This window comes from Plecotus auritus (assembly GCF_963455305.1).
Source record: "Plecotus auritus genome assembly, chromosome: 12".
Taxonomy (NCBI): domain Eukaryota; kingdom Metazoa; phylum Chordata; class Mammalia; order Chiroptera; family Vespertilionidae; genus Plecotus; species Plecotus auritus.
In genome coordinates, this window is record NC_137778.1 from 37,659,286 (window position 1) to 37,684,658 (window position 25,373).

Below are 25,373 nucleotides of genomic sequence, written 5' to 3' on the forward strand. Positions count from 1 at the left end.
TTGGCTGAGCATCCTCCCTATGTACCAAGAGGTCGGCAGTTCGATTCCTAATTCTATTCCTAGTCAAGACACATGCCTGGGTGGCTGGCTCCATCCCCAGTAGGGGGAATGCTGGAAGCAGCTGATCGATGTTTCTCTCACATCCATGTTTCTCTCCCTCTCCCTTCCTCTCTCTCTCAAATCGATAAAACATTAAAAAGAAATAAAAGGGAGAAACTTAAAACCAAACAGATAATCACATTATAATATGGTAAGTGCTATAATTGAATTATGAACCAAATGCTGTGAAGACAGAAATAAGGGAATGACTAGATTTAACTGTATGCTCTGTGACAGTAGGGGTGATCCATCCCTTATTTATCTTTGTGCTATCAGTGGCTAGCACTGTACTTAGTATACAGTGACTATACAATAAATGTTGGTGGATTAAGGTTTAACTGCATTTGATTAAATTGTCTCACTTCTTCCCTTTTCTCCTTTGATTTTTAGAATGCAAGGTATGGAGAAACCCTTTAAACCTTTTCAGAGGAGCAGAATATAGGAGGTAATACATTTTGCTTTCAGTATAATTATAGCATTGGTTTTAGAGTAAAAGTATTATGGAAACACTTGTTTTTATAACTATATCATAGCTCTTTTAGTTGGAGATACTGATATATAGGATAAAATGATTAGCAGTTTAGTTGGCTGCATCTTGATAGTACTTATTATAATAGTGTTCATAATGCATAATAAGTATACATTTGACCCCCGGTTTATGGCAGAAAGCCTTTTCAAAGAATTTATGAGATTAAGAAAAAATTACTAATGTCAGTATATTCCTATGCATGTGTGCTCGATTTCAAAATTTATTTGAGCATTCACTAGAAAATATCAATCTGAATGTGAATATGAACTTCATTTGTGCCATAGTAGAGGGTATAGTACTTTCATATTGTATTTTATATTGCCATTTTCTATGTGCTCTGCTGTTTCCATTTCTCTCCTGGTTTATACACTAAATGAGAAAACATCTTTTGAAACTTATGACCGAAGATACTTTACTTTTATTTTGGGAAGGGCTGTGTTTTACCTGGAGATAGACTGGGCATGTTATTTAATTCATTGAACAAGAAACATTATGTGTCTGTTATGTATGGGCACTGTGTAAAATGATGGGATACTAAATGATTAAGTAATAATCCCTGTGCTAAAGGACTTGATAGTGTAGGACAGTCAGTCCTGGGAAGTGAAAACTAGGCTTTTATGAGAGATGCCACTAGTCTGTAAGGGATTCTGCAAGAGACACGTCATTGAACTTCTCACTGTGTTTATTAAAAAGTTTTTAGGCTATCCTTTGTTATATTTTACTAGAGGCCCGGTGCACAAAATTTGTGTATGGGGACGGGGGTCCCTCAGCCTAGCCTGCACCCTCTCGCAATCCGGGACTCCTCAGGGGACGTCCAACTGCCAGTCTAAACTGGCTGTCAGACATCCCTCTAGCAATCTGGGTCCACTGGCTCCTAACCGCTCGCCTGCCTGCCTGCCTGATTGCCCCTAACTGCTCGCCTGCGTGCCTCATCGTCCCTAACCGCCTCTACCTTGTCCCCTGACACCGTGGCTTTGTCCGGAAGGATGTCCGGAATTACGTCCAGAAGGTCATTCGGCTGTCTGGTATAATTAGCATATTACGTTTTTATTATTATAGTGTCTATTTCATGAAGGTTTTAAAGAGAAATTTTTTATCTTAGTATCAGGAACACGTATGCTTCTTTGAATGATTAGTTTATCTTAATGTAAAAGTCTAAATTGCAATGATAATAATTGTGTGATCATATTGTAGCTAACCCTTACCAAGTGTATACATTTCATGTTAGCCTCATTCCAGACTCCATCTTATGGCCCAGTCCTAGTTTTTACTTTACTGAGTCTTTTTAATTTGCTTCTAGTTTATGTTATTGATTAGAGGCCTGGTGCATGAATTCATGCACCAGTGGGATCCCTTGGCCTGGCCTGGCCTGCGGGATCAGGCCAAAACCGGCTCTCAGACATCCCCCAAGGGGTCCTGGATTGCGAGAGGGCGTAATCCAGGCCGAGGGACCCCACCAGTGCACGATTGGGGCTGGGGAGGGATGTGGGAGGTTGGCCAGCTGGGGAGGGACTGAGGGAGGGCTCCAGGGCGTTTCCGGCCTGTCTTGCTCAGTCCCGATCAGCTGGACCCCAGCAGCAAGCTAACCTACTGGTCAGAGTGTCTATCCCCTGGTGGTCAGTGCACATCATAGTGAGCAGTTGAGCAGCCTTAGCATATCATTAGCATATTACACTTTGGTTGAACAGACGACCAGACACTTAGCATATTAGGCTTTTATTACATAGGATATTGTACATTATATTTTTCACTGCTTTAAATCATTTTGGGAATAATGTAGAGTGTTAATTAATTTTTATGGTTTTTGAATGTATAGCAAAACAGTTAAGTGAATAGGATTTTTTTTCTTTCTCTTTATGATAATTTCTTGCAGAATAGCTAAAAACGTTAAATAAGGCAACTCATACTATTAAATAACTTAACATCTTTACTACTTATATAAATAATACAATGTGCTTTTAAAGTACTTTTTCTTCAGATTATAAAATGTATGTATATTCATTGTAGAAAATGGAAAGAAAATAAGTAGATGTATGAAAAAGAAAGTAAAGACCACATCTTTTTACTACTAAGTAATAATTGCTATTAGTATTTTCCATCCAGTCTCTCTTCTATATGCATGTATAGAATCAAAACTTAAACATCACAATGTGTGAATTTCCCACAGAATTTCTTCAAAAACATGATTTTTAGTGCTTGTATTTACCATACCTTCTCTATTGCTTGCCTGTCTGGGTCACAGATTATATTTCACTGTTAACATTTATACTAGAGGGATATCTCTCTATATAAATATTTAGCCACATATATGATTATTTCCTTAGGGTTGATTTGTAGCACTGGGATTACTGAATCAAGGGGTGTGAATAGTTTTTTTCTCTCCCCTTTAATCTTTTTTTGATTATGGAAAATTTGAAAAATAAAAGTAGAGAGGATGGTATAATATACTATACTAGAGGGTGTCCCTCAGCCCAGCCTGCACCCTTTCCAATCTGGGACCCCTCAAGGGATGTCCGACTGCCCGTTTAGGCCCGATCCTCCCAACTGCTCGCCTGCCTGCCTTCCTGATTGCCCCTAACCGCTTCTGCCTGCCAGCCTGTTCACCCCCTAACCACTCCCCTGCCAGCCCGATTGATGCCTAACTGCTCCCTTGCCAGCCTGTTTGCCCCTAACTACCCTCCCCTGCAGGCCTGGTCCCCCCCAACTGCTCTCCCCTGCAGGCCTGGGTCCCCCCCAACTGCCCTTCCCTGCAGGCCCAGTCACCCCAACTTCCCTCCTCTGCCAGCCTGGTCACCCCTAACTGCCCTCCTCTGCAGGCTTGATCGCCCCCAACTGCCCTCCCTTGCAGGCCTGGTCCCTCCCAACTGCCCTCTCCTGCTGGCCTGATCGCCCACAACTGCCCTTACTTGCAGGCCTGGTCCCTCCCAACTGCCCTCCCCTGCTGGCCATCTTGTGGTGGCCATCTTGTGTCCACATGGGGGCAGTCATCTTTGACCACATGGGGGCAGCCATCTTGAGTGTTGGAGTGACGGTCAATTTGCATATTATTATTTTATTATATAGGATTAGATAGGAAAGAGGCCTGGTGCATGGGTGGGGCCCAGCTGGTTTGCCCTGAAGGGTATCCTGGATCAGGGTGGGGGTTCCCTTGGGACATGGGGTGGCCTGGGCGAGGAGCCTGTGGTGGTTTGCAGACCGGCCACACCCCCCGGCGACCCAAGCGGAGGCCCTGGCATCTGGGATTTATTTATCTTCTACAATTGAAACTTTGTAGTCTGGAGCGGAGGCCAAGGCAGGCCAGGGCTGCAGAAGCTTGGCTTCCTCCATCGCCGGGGGCAACCCTAGCCTCCTGCTCTCTCCAGCTCCGTGGCTGCCGCCATTTTTGTTGGGATTTATTTATCTTCTATCATTGAAACTTTGTAGCATTGAGTGGAGGCCTGGGCTGGCAAGGGCAGGCAAAAAGCTTGGCTTCCTCCATTTTCGGGGAAACCCAAGCCTCCCTCCTGCTCTCTCTGTGGCCGCAGCCATCTTGGTTGGGTTTATTTGCATATTTGCTCCTGATTGGCTGGTGGGTGTGGCTTATGGGTGTAGTAGAGGTACGGTCAATTTGCATATTACTCTTTTATTAGATAGGATACCCATCCCTTAGGTAGGTGTAAATATTTTTAAGACTCTTGGTAGATATTACCTAATTGATTTCTGGAACCAAAAATATAAATGCCAATTTACATGATACCAGCAGAATGTGTGAGTCCATATTCCACCTGACAATATATACATATTCGTCAATTTAATAGGTGAAAGTAAAAATTATTTCTTTTAATTTGCTATTTGTTAATGACTAATGAGATTGCACATTTTAAAATGTATTTATTAGCCAGTCTGTTAACGTGCTACTGTGAGTCTCGGGAATATGAAAGTTTAAATTTCTAATTTAGTAACATCTGAGCAAAGTTCCTCTTTGCTTTTATGCTTTGAAAGCGCTTTACCATCTTGATATCTGGTAAAAATCCACCTATGGCCGAAACCGGTTTGGCTCAGTGGATAGAGCGTCGGCCTGCGGACTCAAGGGTCCCAGGTTCGATTCCGGTCAAGGGCATGTACCTGGGTTGCGGGCACATCCCCAGTAGGGGGCGTGCAGGAGGCAGCTGATCGATGTCTCTCTCTCATCGATGTTTCTAACTCTCTATCCCTCTCTCTTCCTCTCTGTAAAATATCAATAAAATATATTAAAAAAAAAAAAATCTCTTTCTGCTTTAAAAAAAAAAAAATCCACCTATGTTTTCTTCTTTCTTTGTACTTTTAATCATTCTAACTCACTGAAAATTTATTGAAGTATACTTAAAAAGGTATATATCTGAAGCAAATTGTCTTATCCCTTCAAATCCAATTTTGAAACAATGTTTGTTGAATAATCTAGCCTTTCCCTTTTCACTTTTTGTTTTATTATACTCTAAGTAGTTTGTGTAGGTTATCTCTTTTGTTTTATTCATTATAATAAGCTTTTAAAACATCCTGAAATAGAATTCTTAGCAGTATATGTTTGAATTTTAAATAGTGTCTGTTATAGCTTATCAATGCTCTCTCATGTTTGATTTACATATTTTCTTGTGTTTTGGTAAAGACTCACTTGGGTGACTGGTAAAGAGCCACTTACATACTATGACATGAACTTGTCAGCTCAGGACCATCAGACCTTTTTCACCTGTGACACGGACTTTTTACGTCCTTCGGACACAGGTATGTGTCGTCTCTGTTCATGGGATAAGCAGTGGTCATGAAAATTATTTTTAAAGCTCTTTATAGTTATTTATTATAATATACAAAGTTATTTGGCTTGGAGTTGTTTGCATTATTGACAGGAAAGCCAGATTAAATTGAAACTAATTATGATTGTAAACTAGGCTGTTACACTACCTTTCCTTCTTATAAAGAATTTATTTTATTAAAATACTGCTTCTATGATTACTTTAAAAAATCTTTTAGATAAAATGCAGCAACTGCTAATGCAGAGAAAAATATATCCAGTTTGGTCTGGAAAATTAACACCTGCAATTATACATACGAGAAAAGAGTAAGAGAAAGTATAAACATTGGGGCATGGCATGTAGAGAAAAATGGGACATAATTTTATTCCAGTCATAAGTTAGAGATGCATTTAAGTGGTGGAAGATCATAGAAATGTCTGTTTAATTCTCTCTAAGCTCTTCTCTATAGATAGAATATTGAAACTCTTAAATGTACAGCTAGCTTTGTAATTTGAATGCCCTCTCCCTCCTTATCTATCCTTCTGCTTCTTTCTATCCTTCAGGGTCCAAATTAAAAGTCAAATTCTCTAGAAAATCTTCTCTGGGATCTTCTTTCTTCTCTGCAGTTCTACAGTATAGTTCAAACCTCAATGAAACAATTTTCAACCACAAACAATTATTTGCTAATGTTATTGTGTTGCTTTAATGTTTGTCCTCCCTAATAGGGTGTGAAACTTTGGAAAGCAGGTACTATATTCCATCATCTTTGAATCCCTATCATCTGGCACAGTGCCTGGCATACTGTAAATACAAATATTAATATTTATTATCTGATAAAAGTATGAATGAATGAGTGGTGTTGGTGTCACAGATGTTTTCAGCAATTTCACTAATAATAGTTAATACTTGTAAAGCACTTACTATGCATCAAGCATTGTTCTAAGAAATTTATATAAATGTACTAATCACCTTACGAGGTAGGTACTATTATCAGACTTACTTTAAAAATGAAGAACCAGTGTAGCCCTAGTTGGTTTGGCTTAGTGGATAGAGTGTCAGCCTGTGGACTAAAGGGTCTTGGGTTCGATTCCAGTCAGGGGAACATACCCGGTTGCGGGCTTGATCCCCAGAAGGGGGCATGCAAGAGGGAGCCGATCAATAATTCTCTCTCATCATTGTTGTGTCTATCTCTTTCTCCCTCTCCCTTACTCTCTGAAATCAATTAAAAAAAAAAAAAAAAGAACCAGGGGCAAACGGGAATCAAGTAACATGCCTAAGTCATCTAGCTATCTTCTATCTATAATACTAAAGGCTGTACTATGCTAATTAGACTGGACGTCATTCTGGACGACCTTCCGGACGAAGCCAGGGCTGCGATGGAAGCCCAGGTCCTGGGTGCCTGCTGGTGGCCGGAGGGAAGCCTGGGTCCCAGGTGCCAGAGGGGAGCCAGGGCCGGCAGCCGGGGAAAGGAAGGCCTACTCTTGCACGAATTTCGTGCATCGGGCCTCTAGTTAAATGATAAAGCTAGGTTTCAAATTCAAGTCTGGCTCTTAACCACTGAGCTACTGCCACATTGCCACTATTATTCACCACATCAACAGGCAGAAGAAAATCACCAATAATAAGGGTCTGAAAAATAGCCCGTTTTCCAGCATTGAAGTGAGTTCATTGTGATATCTCTTTGCTGGATTAAATATACTACTAAGGGTGGGTGGTAGCAGGAAACCCTAGGATGTTTGGTATGCTTACATTAAAGGGTTTAATTGTAAATAGTTGAAAAAGCAATTGCTTTATGTTTATGTGCTTAATGTTTACATTAATGGCAAAAGTATAGCAACCATGGCTGTCCATTAAAGCTGTGGTCCTAAAACGTTTTTGTTCACATACCTCCTAAGAGAATTTTGAAAAATGATGTATCCCTTTACACTTAAAAAAAAAAAAAATCCACCAAAGGGTGTTTTTAGAGAGAAGAAGAACAAGAGAGAGAGAAGCAGAGAAAGAGAGACACCCATGTCAATCGGTTATCTCCTATAGGGCATGGAATCCAAGGGATCCAACCTGAAACCTAGGTATGTGCCCTGACTGGGAATCAAACCCGAAACCTTTAGGTGTATGGGATGATGCTTCAATGAACTGGGCCGCCTGGCCAGGGCTCCCTTAACATATTTTTAAGTTGATATCTTAAGGTTAAGTAATTGCAAAGAATATGGTTTTTGATATATTATAAATATAGAAATTTGAAAATAAAACTAGAATACCCTATATTTGAATGTATCTCAAGTAATGTAATGACTTGATACATACCATTATCTATTGAAAAATACATGAGCAAATACCCTTTAACAGTAGTAAATTTCATAGAAGTCCTTTTTGTTCTGGAATTCATATCCATCCCAAGCTTCCTATGATTTTAATATGATTATTTTGTGTTTGAGAGTCTTTTATCACATGTATGAGTTTTCCACAATAAATTTTTAGTATAAATGAAAAAATTAATTTTCTTTGACCATAAGGTTCTAAATGGTATTGTGTACTTTAATTATATTTTTGTCAAATCCTTGGAGCTCCATATTTGGCTCTTTCAACTTTGGGAAATGGCCTCTGTAAAACCTAATTGGCTGGCTGAGTTCTCATTGTCAATCCTATTAACCAAATCAGACTTACTTTCTGACGAAGTTTGACTTCAATTTTCAATTCAGATAAACATATTAACATGCATCCCATGACAGCCATCTCTCTTCTGAATACAGATTATAAGATAGAAAGATAGAGTCTCAGAATCTCAAAGCTTTGCCTAGACCTTATCTCAGCCAAAGTAAGATTCCACTGCCTTTATTATTTCTTACTAATGCCCCCTTGGCCTTATTGTGAGGGGACCTTCCTGTATGAGAATGCATTCTTTGATAGTAAGGGAGGAGGGATGCTGATAAATGGAACTGGTAAACATTATCACTCCCTCCCCACTTTACAATATACTTGAATTCAGTGTATCTAAGGGCCAGAATAATGATGAGCTTCACTGTTAAAAAAATAAGTTAAAGGTGGAATCCTATTATAGGTTCCTTGATTAAAAATGGCTACTCCCAAACCTGAACTTTGAATTGTCCCATTGGCACCTGAAGATTTTTATACTGTAGAGCAATGCACCTTGGGAAGATTCAGGATAGGTGAGAAGTAAGACTTCCTTTTATAAAGTAGGAGAAAGGAATATATCTTTTGGGGAGTGAGAAAGTGGGTGTTGGGTAGGAATGAAAAACCTGCATGATGCACAGACCAATCAGAGGAACATTCTTCAGGTAGATTAGTTATAGGAAAGAGTCATATAAAGCTAAGGCTTTAGCAACTGGTTTCTCTTAAAACCATGCATCCTGTTTTGGTCCTTGCAAAGGTTCATGTACTTCTAGAGGTACACATAATCCCAGCTAAAGACCAAAATCAAGGGCAGACTTTACCTGTGAATGCTAATCCAGAAATGGACTGTTGGTTCCATATTGATCTTTTCAGACAAATGTGTATATATGTGTGATATGATAAATTTCTCTTGAATATTGTCATCAGAAATTACTACATTAGTAGATTTTGTTCTCATCCTATTGATTTATCTAAAACAGAAAACAGACATATCCTCAAGGCCAGCCAATAGTGATTTTGGATAATTCATTTTCTTGGTATTTTTTTTCAACATTTAAAAACTAGGAGACTTAACATTAAAATTCAGATTTACACTTTAGAAATTTGGAAAATATGGCATACTTGGACCTGCATTTCCACTTGGCATTAATTAGTTAGACCTGAGTTTTGATTCTTCTTTAGACAGTGCATATGTTTTTAGTTCTTTACCTAGGCTTTGTAGGCATTAATATTTGTGACCCCTGATCTTGGGATAAATGCTAGTGTCTTTTCTGTTATTAGCATGTTAGAATATTATTTAACTTGAAAATAAGTAGATGTGATTGAATTGCTAACTGCTTGTGTTATTTTTAAACATATCAAGAGCTCTTAAAGTGGACAGGTGAATACTAAATTAGCAGTTTGCTTTAAATTATTCCTTAACCTTTTTTTAGAAGGAAATATATATTTTTCTTCCTTTACTTAATTTCCCCTTTGACTTAGAACTGCATTGGTTGTAAAGAATAATATTGAGCCAAAACCGGTTTGGCTCAGTGGATAGAGCATCGGCCTGTGGACTGAAGGGTCCCGGGTTCGATTCTGGTCAAGGGCATGTACCTTGGTTACGGGCACATCCTCAGTGGGAGGTGTGCAGGAGGCAGCTGATTGATGTTTCTCTCTCATCGATGTTTCTAGCTCTCTATCCCTCTCCCTCTCCGTGAAATATCAATAAAATATATTTTTTTAAAAAAAGAATAATATTGAGAGGCTGGATAGTGCAGTTGAAAACAATAAGAAAAAATGCTTAAAGGTGGATTTGATGGCCTTACTAGAAATAAAAGACATCTAAGTGCAAATGAAATCATTTTCATGTATTAATAAAGGCTGATACTATTCAGTGTTGGTAAGGAAGTAGGGAAACAGTCACTCTCCTACACTGCCTGAAATAATGTAAATTAATGTAATTTTATTGGAAGGAATTTTGGAGTATAAATTCAGAATCTTTTAAAAGATGCATACATTTTAACCATTCCACTTCTTGGTCAGGTATACAAAGGTAGATATTGAAATGTGTTTTCACAATATCTCTGTTTAGTAAGAAAACTAGAGGCCCAGTGCAAAAAAATTGGATGTAACCCAAATGTCCATCAAAGAGAGTTGGTTAAATAAATTGAGATTATATATTCTTAATATACTAGAATACCAAACCATTTAAAATGTTGGTAAAGAGAGCCATCACAGTATATTGAGCTCCATAGAGACAGTGCCAGGGCAGGTGCGGGCCGAACAGGTACTTGGCGACTATGTGCTCCCTGAGGAAAAGTAATTAAACATGGGCAGTCCCTGGCCAGTGTGACTCAGTTGATTGGAGCATCGTCCCGTACACCAAAAGGTAGAGGTTCGGTTCCCAGTCAGGACACATAGCCTGGTTGCAGGTTCGAACCCCAGTTGGGGTGCATGTGGGAGGCAGCCAATTGATGTTTCTCTCTCATCTCTCTCTCTCTTTCTCTCTCTCTCTCTCTCTCTCTCTTTCTTCTTTCTTTCTTCCTCTCTCTCCCTCTCTCTAAATCAATTTAAAAATTTTTATTGAAAATGGGCAAAGGAGATCTAAGAAGCCGAGAGGCAAAATGTCTTCGTATGCCTTCTTTGTGCAAACCTGCCAGGAAGAGCACAAGGAGGAAGTGCCCAAGTACTTCAGTCAGCTTCTTAGAGTTTTCTGAGAAGTGCTCAGAGAGGTGGAAGACCACGACTGCCGAAGAGAAAGGAAAATTTGAAGACATGGCAAAGGTGGACAAGGCCCATTATGAAAGAGAAATGAGAACTTATATTCTTCCTAAAGGGAAAACAAAAAGGAAATTCAAGGATCCCAATGCACCCAAGAGACCTCCTTCAGCCTTTTTCTGGTTTGTTCTGAGTATCTCTCCAAAATCAAAGGAGAGCATCCTGGCCTATCCGTTGGTGATGTTGCAGAGAAGCTGGGGAATATGAAATCACACTGTTGCAGGTGACAAGCAGCCTTATGAAAAGAAGGCTGCTAAGCTGAAGGAGAAATACAAGAAAGATATTACTGCATATCAAGCTACAGCAGAGCCTGATGAGGCAAAAAGGGAGGGCTGAAAAAGAAAAAAGCAAGAAAACGAAGATGAAGAGGAGGAGGAAGAAGAGGAGGATAATAATAAGTTGTTTTAGCGTAGGTTTTTTTTCCTTGTCTTTAAAGCATTTACCTCCCCCCTCCCCCATACACAAATCACTCCTTCTGAAGAAAAAAATTGAAATGTAAGGCTGTGTAAGATTTGTGTCCTTTTTTTGTATAGTTAACACACTACCAAATCTGTTTTTAGATAGTCCTGTCCTGGTGATATTTTCTATTTATTTATTTATTTATTTATTTGTTTGTTTGTTTGTTTGTTTAAAGTAAGTATTACATATATTAGTACATATATCTCCTTTTTTTCCCCCATTGCCTGGTGATATTTTCAGTAGCCACTAACCTTGCCTGGTACAGTATGGAGGTGTAAATTGCCATGGAAATTTAAAGCAGGTTCTTGTTGGTGCACAGCACAAATTATATATGGGAATAGTAATTTTCTCATCGTCAGTTGTCTCTGATGCAGCTTATACAAAATAATTGTTGTTCTCTTAACTGAATACCATTCTGTAATTGCAAAAAAGTTGCAGCTGTTTTGTTGACATTTTGAATGCTTCTAAATAAATACAATTTTAAATTTAAAAATAAAATATTGGTAAAGATTCACAAAATTTGACTTGTGAATATCATGTAACTTATAGAAGAGAACCCACCATCAAAAATGGCAAATCTAATATTATATTTAATTTTATGTTGTATTTTAATGTTTCAGTAAAATGCTATTCTTTACCTGGTTATTATCAGATGGGTGCTGATGTGCATCAGTTTGTCAAGTTGAGGAAGCGTTAGCTGTTAGCTAGCTGGTGACATGTTTGATATTAGAAATGTATTTTTGTTACACAAGTAGAATATATTGTCTTATTTTCTAAGCCAAGACTAATATTTTGTTTCCAAAGGAAAACTCAAACATTTTCCACATTATTCTTTCTGGACAGTTGTGGGTTTTGTTCCAAAAACAACATTTATAGATTCTCTATTTTTCTTATCAACCTTGAAATAGGCCAGATAGTTTCATGAGTCTACTTTATTTGTTTAATTTTTAAGAAACTTTACTTAGTGTGAAATTTTCATTTGGTACTGTAAATGATCGCTGATATTGTTATTTCAGAGATATTCTAATTCAGGTTTTTGTTGAATCTTTGTAGAAACTGACATTTTCCTTAAATATACTATATTCTAAATTAATCCCCCCCTTTGAATACAAAATGTAAATTCAGACATTCTTCCTAGATTGAATCATTGATTAGACAAAGACTTTATTTTTAACTGTTTTTATATATTTCTAGCAGTTCCAAAGAATCTTTTCAAAATGATAAAGAGCTAGAATATTTCATGTTGATTATAATGTCACCCAAACTCAATTTTTATATGCACATAGTATATAAATGTTCATGTATAATGATGTGATTAATTTGATTAAGTACCTTAACTGTTGTTATTAAAATAGACCAGAAAAACAGTATTTTTTTTTATTATATGTGAAACTTACAAATTTAATATAAATTTTTCATAAGGTTAATGTGAGCTAGCACCCTAATTTCTTGTTTCTTACATTTTAGAACATGTTATTTAAGTCTTTGTTTACTCTCCTAGCTCATTCTTCATGTATTTTGCATAAGATTATTTATGTTTACCATCTCATCTACTTTTTGAAATATTTTTCCTACAGTTATGCAGAAGGCATGGAGGGAAAGAAATCCTTTATCTCGAATTAAAGCAGCCTACCAAGCTTTAGAATTAAACAATGAGTAAGTTTGAAATATATGGAAAATAAATTTGTTTTGAAGGAAACCCAGGCAAATGATTTAATGTTTCCTTTTGTCTGTTCCTTAGATACTTGGAGTCATTAGCAATCCCCTTTCTCTTTTTGCATACTAGAGACAAAATTTGCCATGTTCACCGACATATGTATTTTGCTCCTGAAAGTAAACTTATCTATGCATTGAATAGAAATTATGCTAGAAGTACTTTTTAAAATGGAGAGTGCTGATCTAATTGGTGATAATATTTGATATTAAAGAGTACCAAAATACTATGCCACTTGTTTTAATTTTGTTTTTCGTTTAAATCATTCATTTAAAACATTCATTCAGCCCTTCGAACTTTAGTTACTAATGGGATGGGAGGCATGAGATGGGGATTCAAGATAAATAAAATGTATCTCTAACTTAATTTTTTTCATGTTAACAAGCATTTTTTATAGCTCTTTGTGTTAACTTTATATTTTGAAAAGATGAAATGTAAAATCAGAAGTCAACTTAATATTTAAATGGGACAGATCAATGAGTATTAATCTAATACTAAAATATGGCCCTAGTTGGGATTAATCAAGGTATGCTTCCTGAATAATGTGAACTTAGCATTGTCCCCTGTATTCCTCCTCCTTCCCTCTCTCCCCAGATACATTATCCTAATTAAGAAGACCTTCCCAAAGCAGAAGAAAAATAGTAGTGTAGAGAATTCCAAAAGCAGTAAATCAACTTTATTGAAACTCTGGAAACTAATCAAAACTTTATAGCAACTTGGAGAATGCTTAATCAATTAAAAAAAACAACAGTTGAATTTCTGTAAGAGAGCTTTGTGATGTTTTAACTTACACTGGCCCCATCCCCTACTCCCTAGTTCCCTGGCACCCTTGGAAACAACTAGCAGAAGAAGTAGAATGGACCTAATTCTCAAAGAATTGTGGTTGTTTATTTGGACCTGTCTGTTGGCTCCCTGAAGGACCAGCCCAAGGGACTTGCCTTTATTTAGGATAATTTGGAACTCTCCCTGTACTGACACAACTGCACTGGGGGGAAGGGCATTGTTAAAACATTTAAAGGCAAATACACTAATTCCTGCTGCCTGGGGCAAGGAATAAAAGTTGGGACAAACAATAGACAAATCAAAGCTTTGGAGGAAAACTGGGGAATGAAATACTTTGGAAATAAAGGTTTTGAAAAGCTACCACATTATTCCTGGAAATCTCAAAGGCTGCACACCTGCCCAAGGTACATGCTTAAGAAGACCCTAAGCTCTCATGTTTGTCTAACTCTCAGCTTCTGTACAAACAGAAAGTGAAGGCTAAGGCAGAGTTAAACTGGCTGATTGAATGTTGAAGGTGTGCCCCAACACACACACACACACACACACACACACACACACACACACACCCCACACACACACCACACACCATCTGCAAAGACTTGTTTTTGGTTCCAGGTGTTAAAGGCAATCTCTAGCTGCCCACTAAGCTGAAGGAATAGAGACTTCATTGGTCACACATGATAGAGAATATGGTACTTTACAAAATTAGTTCAGAAAGTCACTAAACAAACTACAATAAGCAGTAACAAACTTTGGGGAGGAGAAGAAATCTGATTTCTAGAGTCTCCAGATTATAATATTAAAAATTCCCAGTTTTCAAGAAAAAATCACAAGACATGCAAAAGAAACAAAATATGCCCCATACACAGAAAAGAAAGGAAATGAATAGAAATTGTCCTTGAGGAAGGCCAGACTTTGTACTTTCTAGACAGAGTCTTTAAATAAACTTTTATTTTTTTAGTGTGTTTTTAATTGATTTTAGAGAGCGAAGGAGAGAGAGAGAAACATCGATGTGAGAAACACCAATCGATTGCCTTCCACATGCATCCTAACCGGAAATTAAACCACAACTTGGGTCTGTGCCCTGACTGGAATCCTTACAGTGTACAGGAGAATGCTCAACTGACTGAGCCACACCAGCCAGGTCTAAATCAACTATTTTAAATAAGCTCAAAGAGGTAAAGGAAGCCATGTACAAAGAACTAAAGGAAAACAGGAGAATTATGTCTCACCATTAAAAAGTAGGTAGAAAGAGATAGAAATAAGTAAAAGGAATTAAATAGAAAGAAATTCTAGAGTTGAAAAATATAACCAAAATAAAAATCTTTCTACATGAATACAGCAACAGATTTGAGCAGGCAGAAAAAAATCAGTAAACTGGATTTAGGTCAATCAAGATTACTTAGTCTGAGGAGAAATAAAAATAAAGGAATGAAGAAAATGAACAGAGCCTAAGAAACCTTTGGTACACTATTGAACATACCAATCTATCATTATTCATAGATAACATAATACATGCAGGATATTGTAAAGAATACACACACACACACAAATTATTAGAGCTAATAAACAACTTTAACAAAGTTGCAAGAGACAAGATCAACATTTAAAAATAAGTTGTATTTCTACACACTAGCAATGAACTATCTGAAAAGGAAAATAAGAAAATCATTCCATTTACAATAGCATAAAAAATATTAAAAAACTTAGGTTTAGTTTAGCCCAGCTGGTGTGGCTCAATGGTTGAGCATGGACCTATAAACCAGGAAGTCATGGTTCCATTCCCGGTCAGGGCACATGTCAAGATTGCAGCCTCAATCCCCAGTGAGGGGCGTGCAGGAGGCAGCTGATCATTGATGTTTCTATCTCTCTCCCTCTCCCTTCCTCTCTGAAATCAATTAAAAAAAAAAAAAAGTTTAACCAAGGAGGTAGAAGACTTGTACACTGAAAACTAAAAAGTATTGTTGAAAGAAGTTAAAGAAGACCTAAATAAATGGAAAGACATCCCATGTTCATGGATTGGAAGATTTAATATTGTTAAGATGGCAGTACTTCTCCAGTTGATCTACAAATTCAATGCAATTTTGATCAAAATGTCAGTTGCTATTTTTTGCAGAAAGGACAAGCTGATTATAAAATTCACTTAGAATTACAAGAGATCTCAAATAGCCAAAACAGTCTTGTAAAAGAAGAATAAAGTTAGAGGACTTTCTTCCTGATTTCAAAACTTACTATGAAGCTAAAATAATTAATTTATAAGGATAGATTTAACCCAATGTAATGTAATGAAGAAGTCTCGATTAGTGAAATTATTATATACTTCAAATTAAGGTATTATTTGAAGGATGCTGAAATGATGTGATTTGCATTTTCCAAATGAAAGATCTGTCTTGTCCCCAGTGAAAAAAAATTTTTTTTAAATATGTTTTCATTGATTTTAAATAAGAAGGGAGAGAGAGAGAAACATCAATAGATTGATCAATTGGCTGCCTTCTGCACGCCCCTTTCTGGGGATCAAGCCCACAACCTGGGCATGTGCCCTGACCTGGAATCAAACCCGTGACTTCTTGGTGCATGGGATGATGCTTAACCAAATGAGCCATATCAGCCAGGGCTTGTCCCCAATTTTTTGTTGCTATCTTGCCATCACTTTTGTTCCATGCCCACCTTGTACTTTTATTAATAATTTTTCCCCTGTTGTAATGCAAATCATATATGTAACATTAAATTTTCTGGTAGCCACATTTAAAAAGTAAAAAGAAATATATGCAATTAACTTGAATAATATATTTTATTTAGCTATATTCAACATATTAATATGTTATAACATATATTCAACATTAAAAATAAATTGTTAATGAAGTATTTTATATTCTTTTAAGTCTTCAAAATTCAGTGTGCGCTTTACACTGACCATACACTGACTGGTGTGCATCTCAGTTTGGACTAGACACATTTCAAGTGCTCAATAACTACATGAGGCCAATGACCACAATACTGGACAATCTACGCTTAGATAATCAGAACTAGGACATTGTCTCTAGAAGAGAGATGAACTAGTTACTTCTGGGAATAGAAAGGAAACTTTCTGTTTCTCTTTCTTTTTGTCCCCAAACCAATTGGTTTATTTTATTAGCCAGCTTTTGACTTAAAGGATATAAAGAGAAATCTGTGTTTTGGTGGGGTGAAGGAAAGGAAACTTGGAGTCAGCATGGGTGTGACAAGTGAGAGGAGGACGGTAGGAGGAAAGACTAGGCTGCAGATCAAGGGGTGTTTTGTTGCAGCACTGTTGTTGATAAGTCTGAGAGGATGGGGCAGCACCAAGAGGAAATACTTACTCAGTGTAGTGAAAAAAGTCTAGTCCTGGAATATGTTTCTGAGTCAAATTGTAAAGGTGCCTAATTGGCTATGGGATATTCTTGTCAAACGTCACACTTTCCTATACCTCCATTATCCATTTGATGGATATTACAAAGTACATAGTGACTAAGAGCAGGCATGACCACTAGCGTACATCATCCCTTGAACAACTGTTGGATAATTCTTTATATATCTTCTTTTCTCCCTCTTCCACAAAAGGAAAATACAGGATAACAGATCAGATTCAATATAGAAGTAAAAGAAAGTAAAGGGAGAAAAGAAAAAAAAAAGTAAAGGTAGGGAAAGAAAGAAAGGAAAGGGAAAAATGTGCAAATAAGACATAAAGGATATACGAGTATGCCCCTAATAAATTAAAATACTGATGGAAGTTGTTTTTATTCAAAAGATGGAAAATCTAGGGAAAGGCAGGGAAATATAACATAGAACAAAGGGACATACCCAAGAGATATACTTGCTTTACTGTTTTTACTTAAAATTGTCTTGCTTGCTTTCTCCATAGCTGTGCCTCTGCATATATTCTACTGGCTGAGGAAGAAGCAACAACTATTGTTGATGTTGAAAAGTTATTTAAGCAGGCACTCAAGGCAGGAGAAACGATCTATAGGCGGTCGCAGCAGTGTCAGCACCAAAGTCCTCAGCATGAAGCCCAACTGAGTAAGCAAATTTGAACTAATTTTTATCTGTTTTTTAGGTCCTGCAATTGGCTCTTTTATGTTTAAAACACAAAACAACAATAATAAACTTAATACTTAGAGGTTAGCTACTTTTCCTATGTGATAATCTATTCATAATATCTGCAAGCCAGAAAGACTGAAGTATGTATTAGCTAGAGAATGCTCATGGAAGGAAACAGATCTGCTCTGGTTATTGAGAGATGTGCTGCTCTAAGACTTAATAGTAATTTATTTCATGTGAGAATTGGGCTGGTTATTGGAGGAACACAACTCAGAAAGAACCATGAGAGCCTTCTAGTGATGACAAGCAGCTATTACCCTTATCCTTACCGTACCCCAAGCAATCGTAGGGGGGCATCAGTTGGGTTGCTCTTCAGACTGTGTGTATCTCTGTATAGTGCCAGGGAGTGGCCTCTTTAGCACAAAAACCAGCCTTACTTGGCATGGGTTCTTTCTTTGGTTGATTTTTCTCTGTTGTGTTTGAGTCTTATGAGCCATAGCAACTGAGGTCCTTTCTTTCTCCTTACAGAGGTACTTCCCCAATTATGATTGAGACACTTTTACCAAAGATGTTAGACTATGTAGTACTGCTGCTTCCTGCTGTTTTTGTGTGGCCAGAGAGTTTTAGTTTCATGATTTTGGTGGATAGTGGGCCATAAATTGACATATGTTTACATAATGCATTATCTGCTAGCAGTTCTAAATCTTTTATTTGTGGAAATTAAAATTTGCGTAACGTTTTCTCTCTAAATATTGATGTATACAGTATGTTTCATTAATGCTTGTTATAAAACACAACTGTGAGAATATGTGATTTTGCAGTCTGGAACTAATGAAACTGCATTTATAAAAAAGTTACGCCATTTGTCCTTGTATCGTCTCAAATATCGTTATGAGATAGTTGCGGAACTATTAGCTCTTTCTAGAAGTAATTTTATAGTTTATTAGTATCTATTGAGCAAAAGTTTGCACTAGCCATGGATATTTTGTCTTTAAAATCTTTTTTCAGTTAAAACAATAAATGATGTTAAAATAATAGATTGTTTATGCAGAAATGTAAAATAATAGGTTAATGTTACTTCTCCCTATTATATGTGCTTCTTTTATATTAATATTAACATGCATTTGTCAAGTATACACAGATTACTTTCTATATTCTCATATTACCTATTGGTAGAGGTAAAAGTAATTCAATGTATGCTTTTAATATAAGAAACTTCAAACATATACACAAATAGAGCAGTATAGTGAACCCACATTTAATGTTCATCACCCAAATACAACAATCATTAATATTTTTCCATTCTGACACAATTTAATTTTAATTAAAGCTGCCAGAGTAAGCAAATAAAATTAATGGATATGTTAATGAAATAGAAAATCATACTACAAAAATGATAGCTGTGTCATTTTTTTTAAATAGGGAGAGATACCAATGTACTGGCTTATATTAAAAGAAGATTGGCAATGTGTGCAAGAAAATTAGGAAGAATAAGAGAAGCAGTAAAAATAATGAGAGATGTAAGTGAATTTGATAACTGGACCTTCATATTCTTCAAAAAACTAAAAATGTGGTTTGAGTTGCCAGTTATTTTAATGTAGAATCATTGTTTTTTAATTGATAGTTTTTATGAAAAGATAATTATTGCTTAAGGATAGAGTCTCCACAGTTTTGTTAAGAAACAAAAGAATTTCTATTTCAGTGAATGTGATTCACTCTATTGAGTTTCTTTGCTGTAATTGTAATCTTTTTTTCCTTTTACTATACAGTTGATGAAAGAATTTCCTCCCCTTACCATGTGGAACATCCATGAAAATCTCCTAGAATCACTTTTAGAATTACAGGCCTATGCAGATGTTCAGGCAGTGCTAGCAAAATATGATGGTGAGTGATACTTGTTTTAGTTGATCACATGGTTAAAGAATTTTTTAAAATTATGTAATCATAAGTACGATCCTATTCTAGTATTTCTGTGATTTTCTTTTATCATTCTTACCAGTCAATATTTAGAATCCATGGGTACAAGTTGCTATTAAGAAGGAATGCAAATTAAAACCACAATGAGAACCATCTCACACCTGTCAGTGAAGATGTGGAGAAAAGGGAACCATTATGCACTGTTGGTGGTAATGCAGATTGGTGCAGCCACTAAGGAAAACAGTATGGAGACTATTCAAAAAATTAAAAAGGGAACTGCCTTGCCCGGCTGGTGTAGCTCAGCAGTTGAGCGTGGAGCCAGGAACCAAGAGACCAAGGGTTCTATTCTTGGTCAAGGCACATGCCCAGGTTGCAGGCTTCATCCCCTGTGGGGGGCCTGCAGGAGGCAGCTGATCTCTCTCTTCCCTGTTTCTATCTCTCTATCCCTCTCTCCTTCTCTCTCTCTAAAAAAATCAATAAAAAAATATATATTTTAAAAATGGAACTGCCTTATGACCCAGCGATTACACTTCTGGATGTATATCCAAAGAAACCAAAACCCTGATTTGAAAGAATATATGCACCCCTGTGGTCATTGCAGTGTTATTTATAATAGCCAAGATTTGGAAACAACCCAAGTGCCGTTTAATAGATAAGTGAATAAAAAAGCTGTGGTACATATATACAATGGACGGTTACTCGACTATAAAAAAGAATGAAATCTTACCATTTGCAACAGTACAGATGGACCTAGAATGGTATGTTTAGAGAAATCAGACAGAAAAGACAAATACATTATGATTTCACTTATATATGGAATCTAAAGAACAAAATAAATGAACAAACAAAATTGAAACAGATTCATAAATACAGAAAATAGATAAATGGTTGCTGAGTGAAAAAGGTGAAGGGATTAGGAGTACTAATTGGCACTACTTCACAAAATAGTCATGGGGATGCAAAGGATAGCATAGGAAATGTCAATTCAATTGTAATAACTATGCATGATGCCAAATGGGTACTGGATATATTGGGGGGAACACTTTGTAAAGTACATGATTGTCTAACCACTATGCTGTACACCTGAAACTAACACAAAAATTTTTAAAAAGAATCTTTCAGATATTTTGGGAATATCATGCTAAGTAAAATAAGTCAGAAAAAGTCAAGAACCATATGATTTTACTCATATGTGGGAAATAAAATTAAAAGCAACAAATGAACAGACAAGACAAAAAAACACAAAAAAATCATAATTGTGGACAGTAGTATGGTGGTTACCAGAGGGAAAAAGGAGTGGGGGGATAGCCAAGGAAAAAGGGTGTCAAATATATAGTGATGGAAGGAGATTTGACTTTGGGTGGTAAATACATAGTGCAATATACTGGTGATGTGTTACAGAATGGTATGCTTTATTTATTTATTTATTTATTTATTAAAAATATATTTTATTGATTTTTTACAGAGAGGACAGGAGAGGGATAGAGAGTTAGAAACATCAGTGAGAGCGAAACATCGATCAGCTGCCTCCTGCACACCTCCTACTGGGGATGTGCCCGCAACCAAGGTACATGCCCTTGACCGGAATCAAACCTGGGACCCTTGAGTCCACAGGCTGACGCTCTATCCACTGAACCAAACTGATTAGGGCGAATTGTACACTTTAAACCTATATAATTTTATTAACCAATGTCACCCCAATAAATTTAATAAATATTTTTTAAAAAAGAATCTTCCTTATCAGGAATTTTGGAAGCAAAGGCCTGTAAGGAGGAACTTTTCTTCTGTCAAGATTTGTTTACTGAGTACCTAATATGAGTGAGGCACTTGGCATACAGTAGTGAACAAAAGGACATGGACTTAGCTCTCATAGGATTTACAGTTTAGTGGAACAGACAGACAAATGAATAGTAGTTGTATTGAAACATGATGTGTTAGCTGAGATAATTGGAAAAGTATGAGGTTCTGTGCACAAAGGATGGTACCTCATTTGTTTGGGAGTGTCAGGGAAGGCTAATGGAAGTTGATTAGCAATCCTATATAATAAAGAGGTAATATGCAAACTGACCCTCACACCCTCACAAGATGGCTGCCTATGACCAGGTTGGCAGGGGGGTTAGTGAGGGACAACCAAACGACTGAACAATGAGGCTGCGTGGGGCGACCAGGCCGACAGGGGGGTTAGTGAGGGACGACCAAACAACTGAACAAGCAGGCTGTGTGGGGCAACCAGGCCGGCAGGGGGGTTAGTGAGGGATGACCAAACAACTGAACAGCAGGCTGCATGGGGTGACCAGGCTGGCGGGGAGGCGTTGAGGGGTGACCAGGCCGGCAGGGGGGAGGGCAGTTGGGGGCGACCAGGCCAGCAGGGGGGCCAGTTGGGGGCAACCAGGCCGGCAGGAGGGGCAGTAAAGGGTGACCAGGCAGGCAGGCAGGTGAGCGATTAGGAGCCAGCAGTCTAGGATTGTGAGAGGGATGTCCGACTGCCAGTTTAGGCCTGATCCCAGGGATCGGGCCTAAACTGGCAGTCGGACATCCCCCAAGGGGTTCCGGATTGGAGAGGGTGCAGGCTGGTCTGAGGGGACCCCCCCACCGTGCATGAATTTTGTGCATCGGGCCTCTCATTCGTATGTATAAGAGTAATTCAGAATAACATTTTTACAATGCTTTTTAGTTACAAAGTATAATTTATCTTATTTGATATTTATAATAATCTTGTGATGTGGTAGAACAAGTATTTCTACTACCTCCAGTTAGTAAGAAACGGGAGTTGAAGAAGGTTAAGTAATTGGATAAGGTCTCCCAGCCAGGAAGTGGCAAGCCTGAACTTAAATCCAGGTATCCCATTTCTTTGTACTAGTCTTCTAATAGTAAGAAGTCAATATAATGCCCATTTTTATTATCCTATATAATAAAAGCCTAATATGCAAATTAACCAAAGGGTGGAACAACCGGTGGAACGACTGGTCACTATGATGTGCCCTGACCACCAGGGGGCAGACACTCAACACAGGAGCTGGCCCCAGCCCTCAGGCCTCAGGCCAGCCAAGGCGGGTGCCAACGGGGGGGCCCCCTAATCGCCTGCCCTGCTGGTTGCCCTGCAGAGGGAGGTGACCGGTGGCGACAGCGGGTGGGGGGCGGGGCTGGCTAGTGGGCGGTGCCAGGCCGGCCAAGGTGGGTGCCAGCAGGGGCCCCCCTGATCGCCCTGCCAGTCACCCCACAGATCGGCCCTGATCGCCGGCCAGGCCAAGGGACCCTACCAGTGCACGAATTTCGGGCCTCTAATTATACTATAACTGCAAATTTAACACAAATAGAGTTGGGAGAATTTTACAAAGCATAGCCTTTCTCCTCATTCTGAGTGAGTCATCAGCTTTTAAACCCAAGCTGCATATATCCTAACGAGCATAAAGCTTCTGATCATATCTTTCACTATAAGAGAACATACTAGTTTTATTCACACTTGTCCATTTGTAAGTTCCTACCCATTAGCTTGGGAATCCCTATGACTTGGCAGGTTTGAAATGTGTTACACTTGGAAAGAGAAGTTTATTTCTTTTAAACATCTGGAATTCTTAGGAAGTGCTTCAGAATACTGTGGGCTCATGGAGAAATTTATGAGAAATTCTTTCCATATGTAACTGATCAGATGCATGGCCTGCTTATGATGCTTATGATGAACAAGCTTAGGAACCAAATATAAAACAGCGGATAGGACCTGATTCATTAAATCTAAAATAAAACTCACAACTTAGATATGCTTCTGTGTTTTCAGTTATTTTTATGAGTCCCCAGTTTTTACCATTCTAGAATTGTGAAGTTAAAAGCAATTTAGTTCTTTGGTTCTTCATTTGCTGGAACATCTATAAAATCTAAAACTTCAAAGGAATTCTGTGGCCTTACTCTCCTAATAATACTATTTTAGGCATTATTTTTTTTATTTTAGTTGACATACGGTATTAAATTAGGTTAGGTATATATCATATTGATTAGGCACTTACTATTATACTGGTATACCTTATGAGGTAATCAGCAGATAAGCCTAGTACCCATCTGACTTCATATATAGTTATTACAATATTATTGACTACTAGAGGCCCGGTGCACGAATTCGTGCACAGTGGGGTGCGGCCGGGCTAGTGGAGGTTAGGGGACACGGGAGGTTGGCCCGCCGGCTCGGGGAGGGGCTATGAACGGTTTGGGGGGGCTGATCGGGGCCCGATTGAGCCGGTTGGCCATCACAGTGCATGTCATAGTGACTGGTCATTCTGGTCATTTTGTTGTTCTGGTCGCTTGGCTTTTATATATATAGATATTTTTCTATGCTGTACTTTACATCTCCAAGACTAATTTTATAACTGGCAGTTGATACTTGTTAATCCCCTTCACCTTTTCCTCTCATTTTCCCCAAACTCCTCCCATCTTGCAACCGTTAGTTCTTTGTATCTATCTGGTTGTTTCTGTTTTTTTTTGTTTGTTCATTTATTTTGTTTTTTAGATTTCACATATAAGTGAAATCATACAGTATTTGTCTTTCTCACTCTGCCTTATTTAACTTAGGATAATACACTAGGTCCATCCATGTTGTAGCAAATGGCAAAATTTCATTTTTTTATTGTATATACTATGTGTGACATCTTTATCCATTTGTCTATTAGTGGACACTTAGGTTGCTTCCATATCTTGGCTCTTATAAATAATACTGCAGTGAACATAGGAGTGCATATCTTTTTGAATTAGTGTTTTGGATTTCTTTGAATAAATACCCAGAAGTTGGATTGCTGGATCATATGATAGTTCTATTTTTAATTTTTTGAGGAACATCCATACTGTTTTCCATAGTGGCTATACCAGTTTACAATCCCTCCAACAGGTTTCTTTTTCTCCACCTTCTCTCCAACACATATTCTTTGTTGTCTTTTTGATAATAGTCATTCTGACAGATGTAAAGTGATATATCATTGTAGTTTGATTTGCATTTTGCTGATTATTAGTGATGTTGAGCATCTTTTCATGTATTTGCTAGCCATCTGTATGTCTTCTTTGGAGAAATGTCTACTTAGGCCCTCTGCCCATTTTTTAATTGAATTTTTTTTTTTATGTTGAGTTGTATGAGTTCTTTATATATTTTGGATATTAACCCCTTTTCAGAGATATATTTTTTAAAGAGATTTCAGTCACTCGTTCGCTTTTTTGTTTTGTAGATGGTTTATTTTGTGGTACAAAAGCTTTTTAGTTTGATGTAGTCTCATTTGTTTACTTTTGCTTTTATTATCTTTGCCCTCGGAGATATATTTAAAAAAATATTGGTAGGTCCATTGTCAAAGAGTTTATTGGCTATGTTTCCTTCCAGGAGTTTTATGATTTTAGGTCCTTAATCAATTTTGAGTTTATTTTTGTATATGGTATAAGAAAGTAGTCTGGTTTCATTTTATTGCATGTATCTACCTAGTTTTTCCAATACTATTGTCTTTACCCCATTGTATATTCTTGCCGCCTTCGTCATAGATTAATTTGACCATATAAGCTTCTGGGCTCTCTATTCTGCTCCATTGATCTGTGTGTCTTTTTTGTGCCATCCAAGACCATACTGTTTTGATTATTATAGCTTTGTAATATAATTTGAATTTAGATAGCATAACACCTCCAACTCTGTTCTTTTTTCTCAGGATTGCTT

At 37.6% G+C, this 25,373-nt stretch overlaps 1 protein-coding gene and 1 pseudogene across 11 annotated transcripts in view; both read left to right on the forward strand.

Moving 5' to 3' along the window:
• Nucleotides 1–25,373, forward strand: part of ST7L (suppression of tumorigenicity 7 like) — a 219,620-nt gene that overhangs the window by 7,690 nt on the left and 186,557 nt on the right. For all 10 annotated transcript variants that reach the window (XR_013959478.1, XR_013959479.1, XM_080648961.1 and 7 more), the window contains exons 4-9: nt 490–544; nt 5,253–5,368; nt 12,804–12,882; nt 17,604–17,758; nt 19,202–19,299; nt 19,549–19,663. Coding sequence is in view for 8 of the 10 variants with exons in the window: in XM_080648961.1 (XP_080505087.1) it covers nt 490–544; nt 5,253–5,368; nt 12,804–12,882; nt 17,604–17,758; nt 19,202–19,299; nt 19,549–19,663 (618 nt within the window). In the remaining 2 variants the exon portion in view is untranslated. The remainder of the gene's footprint in view (nt 1–489; nt 545–5,252; nt 5,369–12,803; nt 12,883–17,603; nt 17,759–19,201; nt 19,300–19,548; nt 19,664–25,373) is intronic.
• LOC308237808 (high mobility group protein B1-like) lies at nt 10,579–12,859 on the forward strand (annotated as a pseudogene). Its single transcript, XR_013961675.1, has 2 exons — nt 10,579–11,176; nt 12,804–12,859. The product of XR_013961675.1 is annotated as a high mobility group protein B1-like (transcript).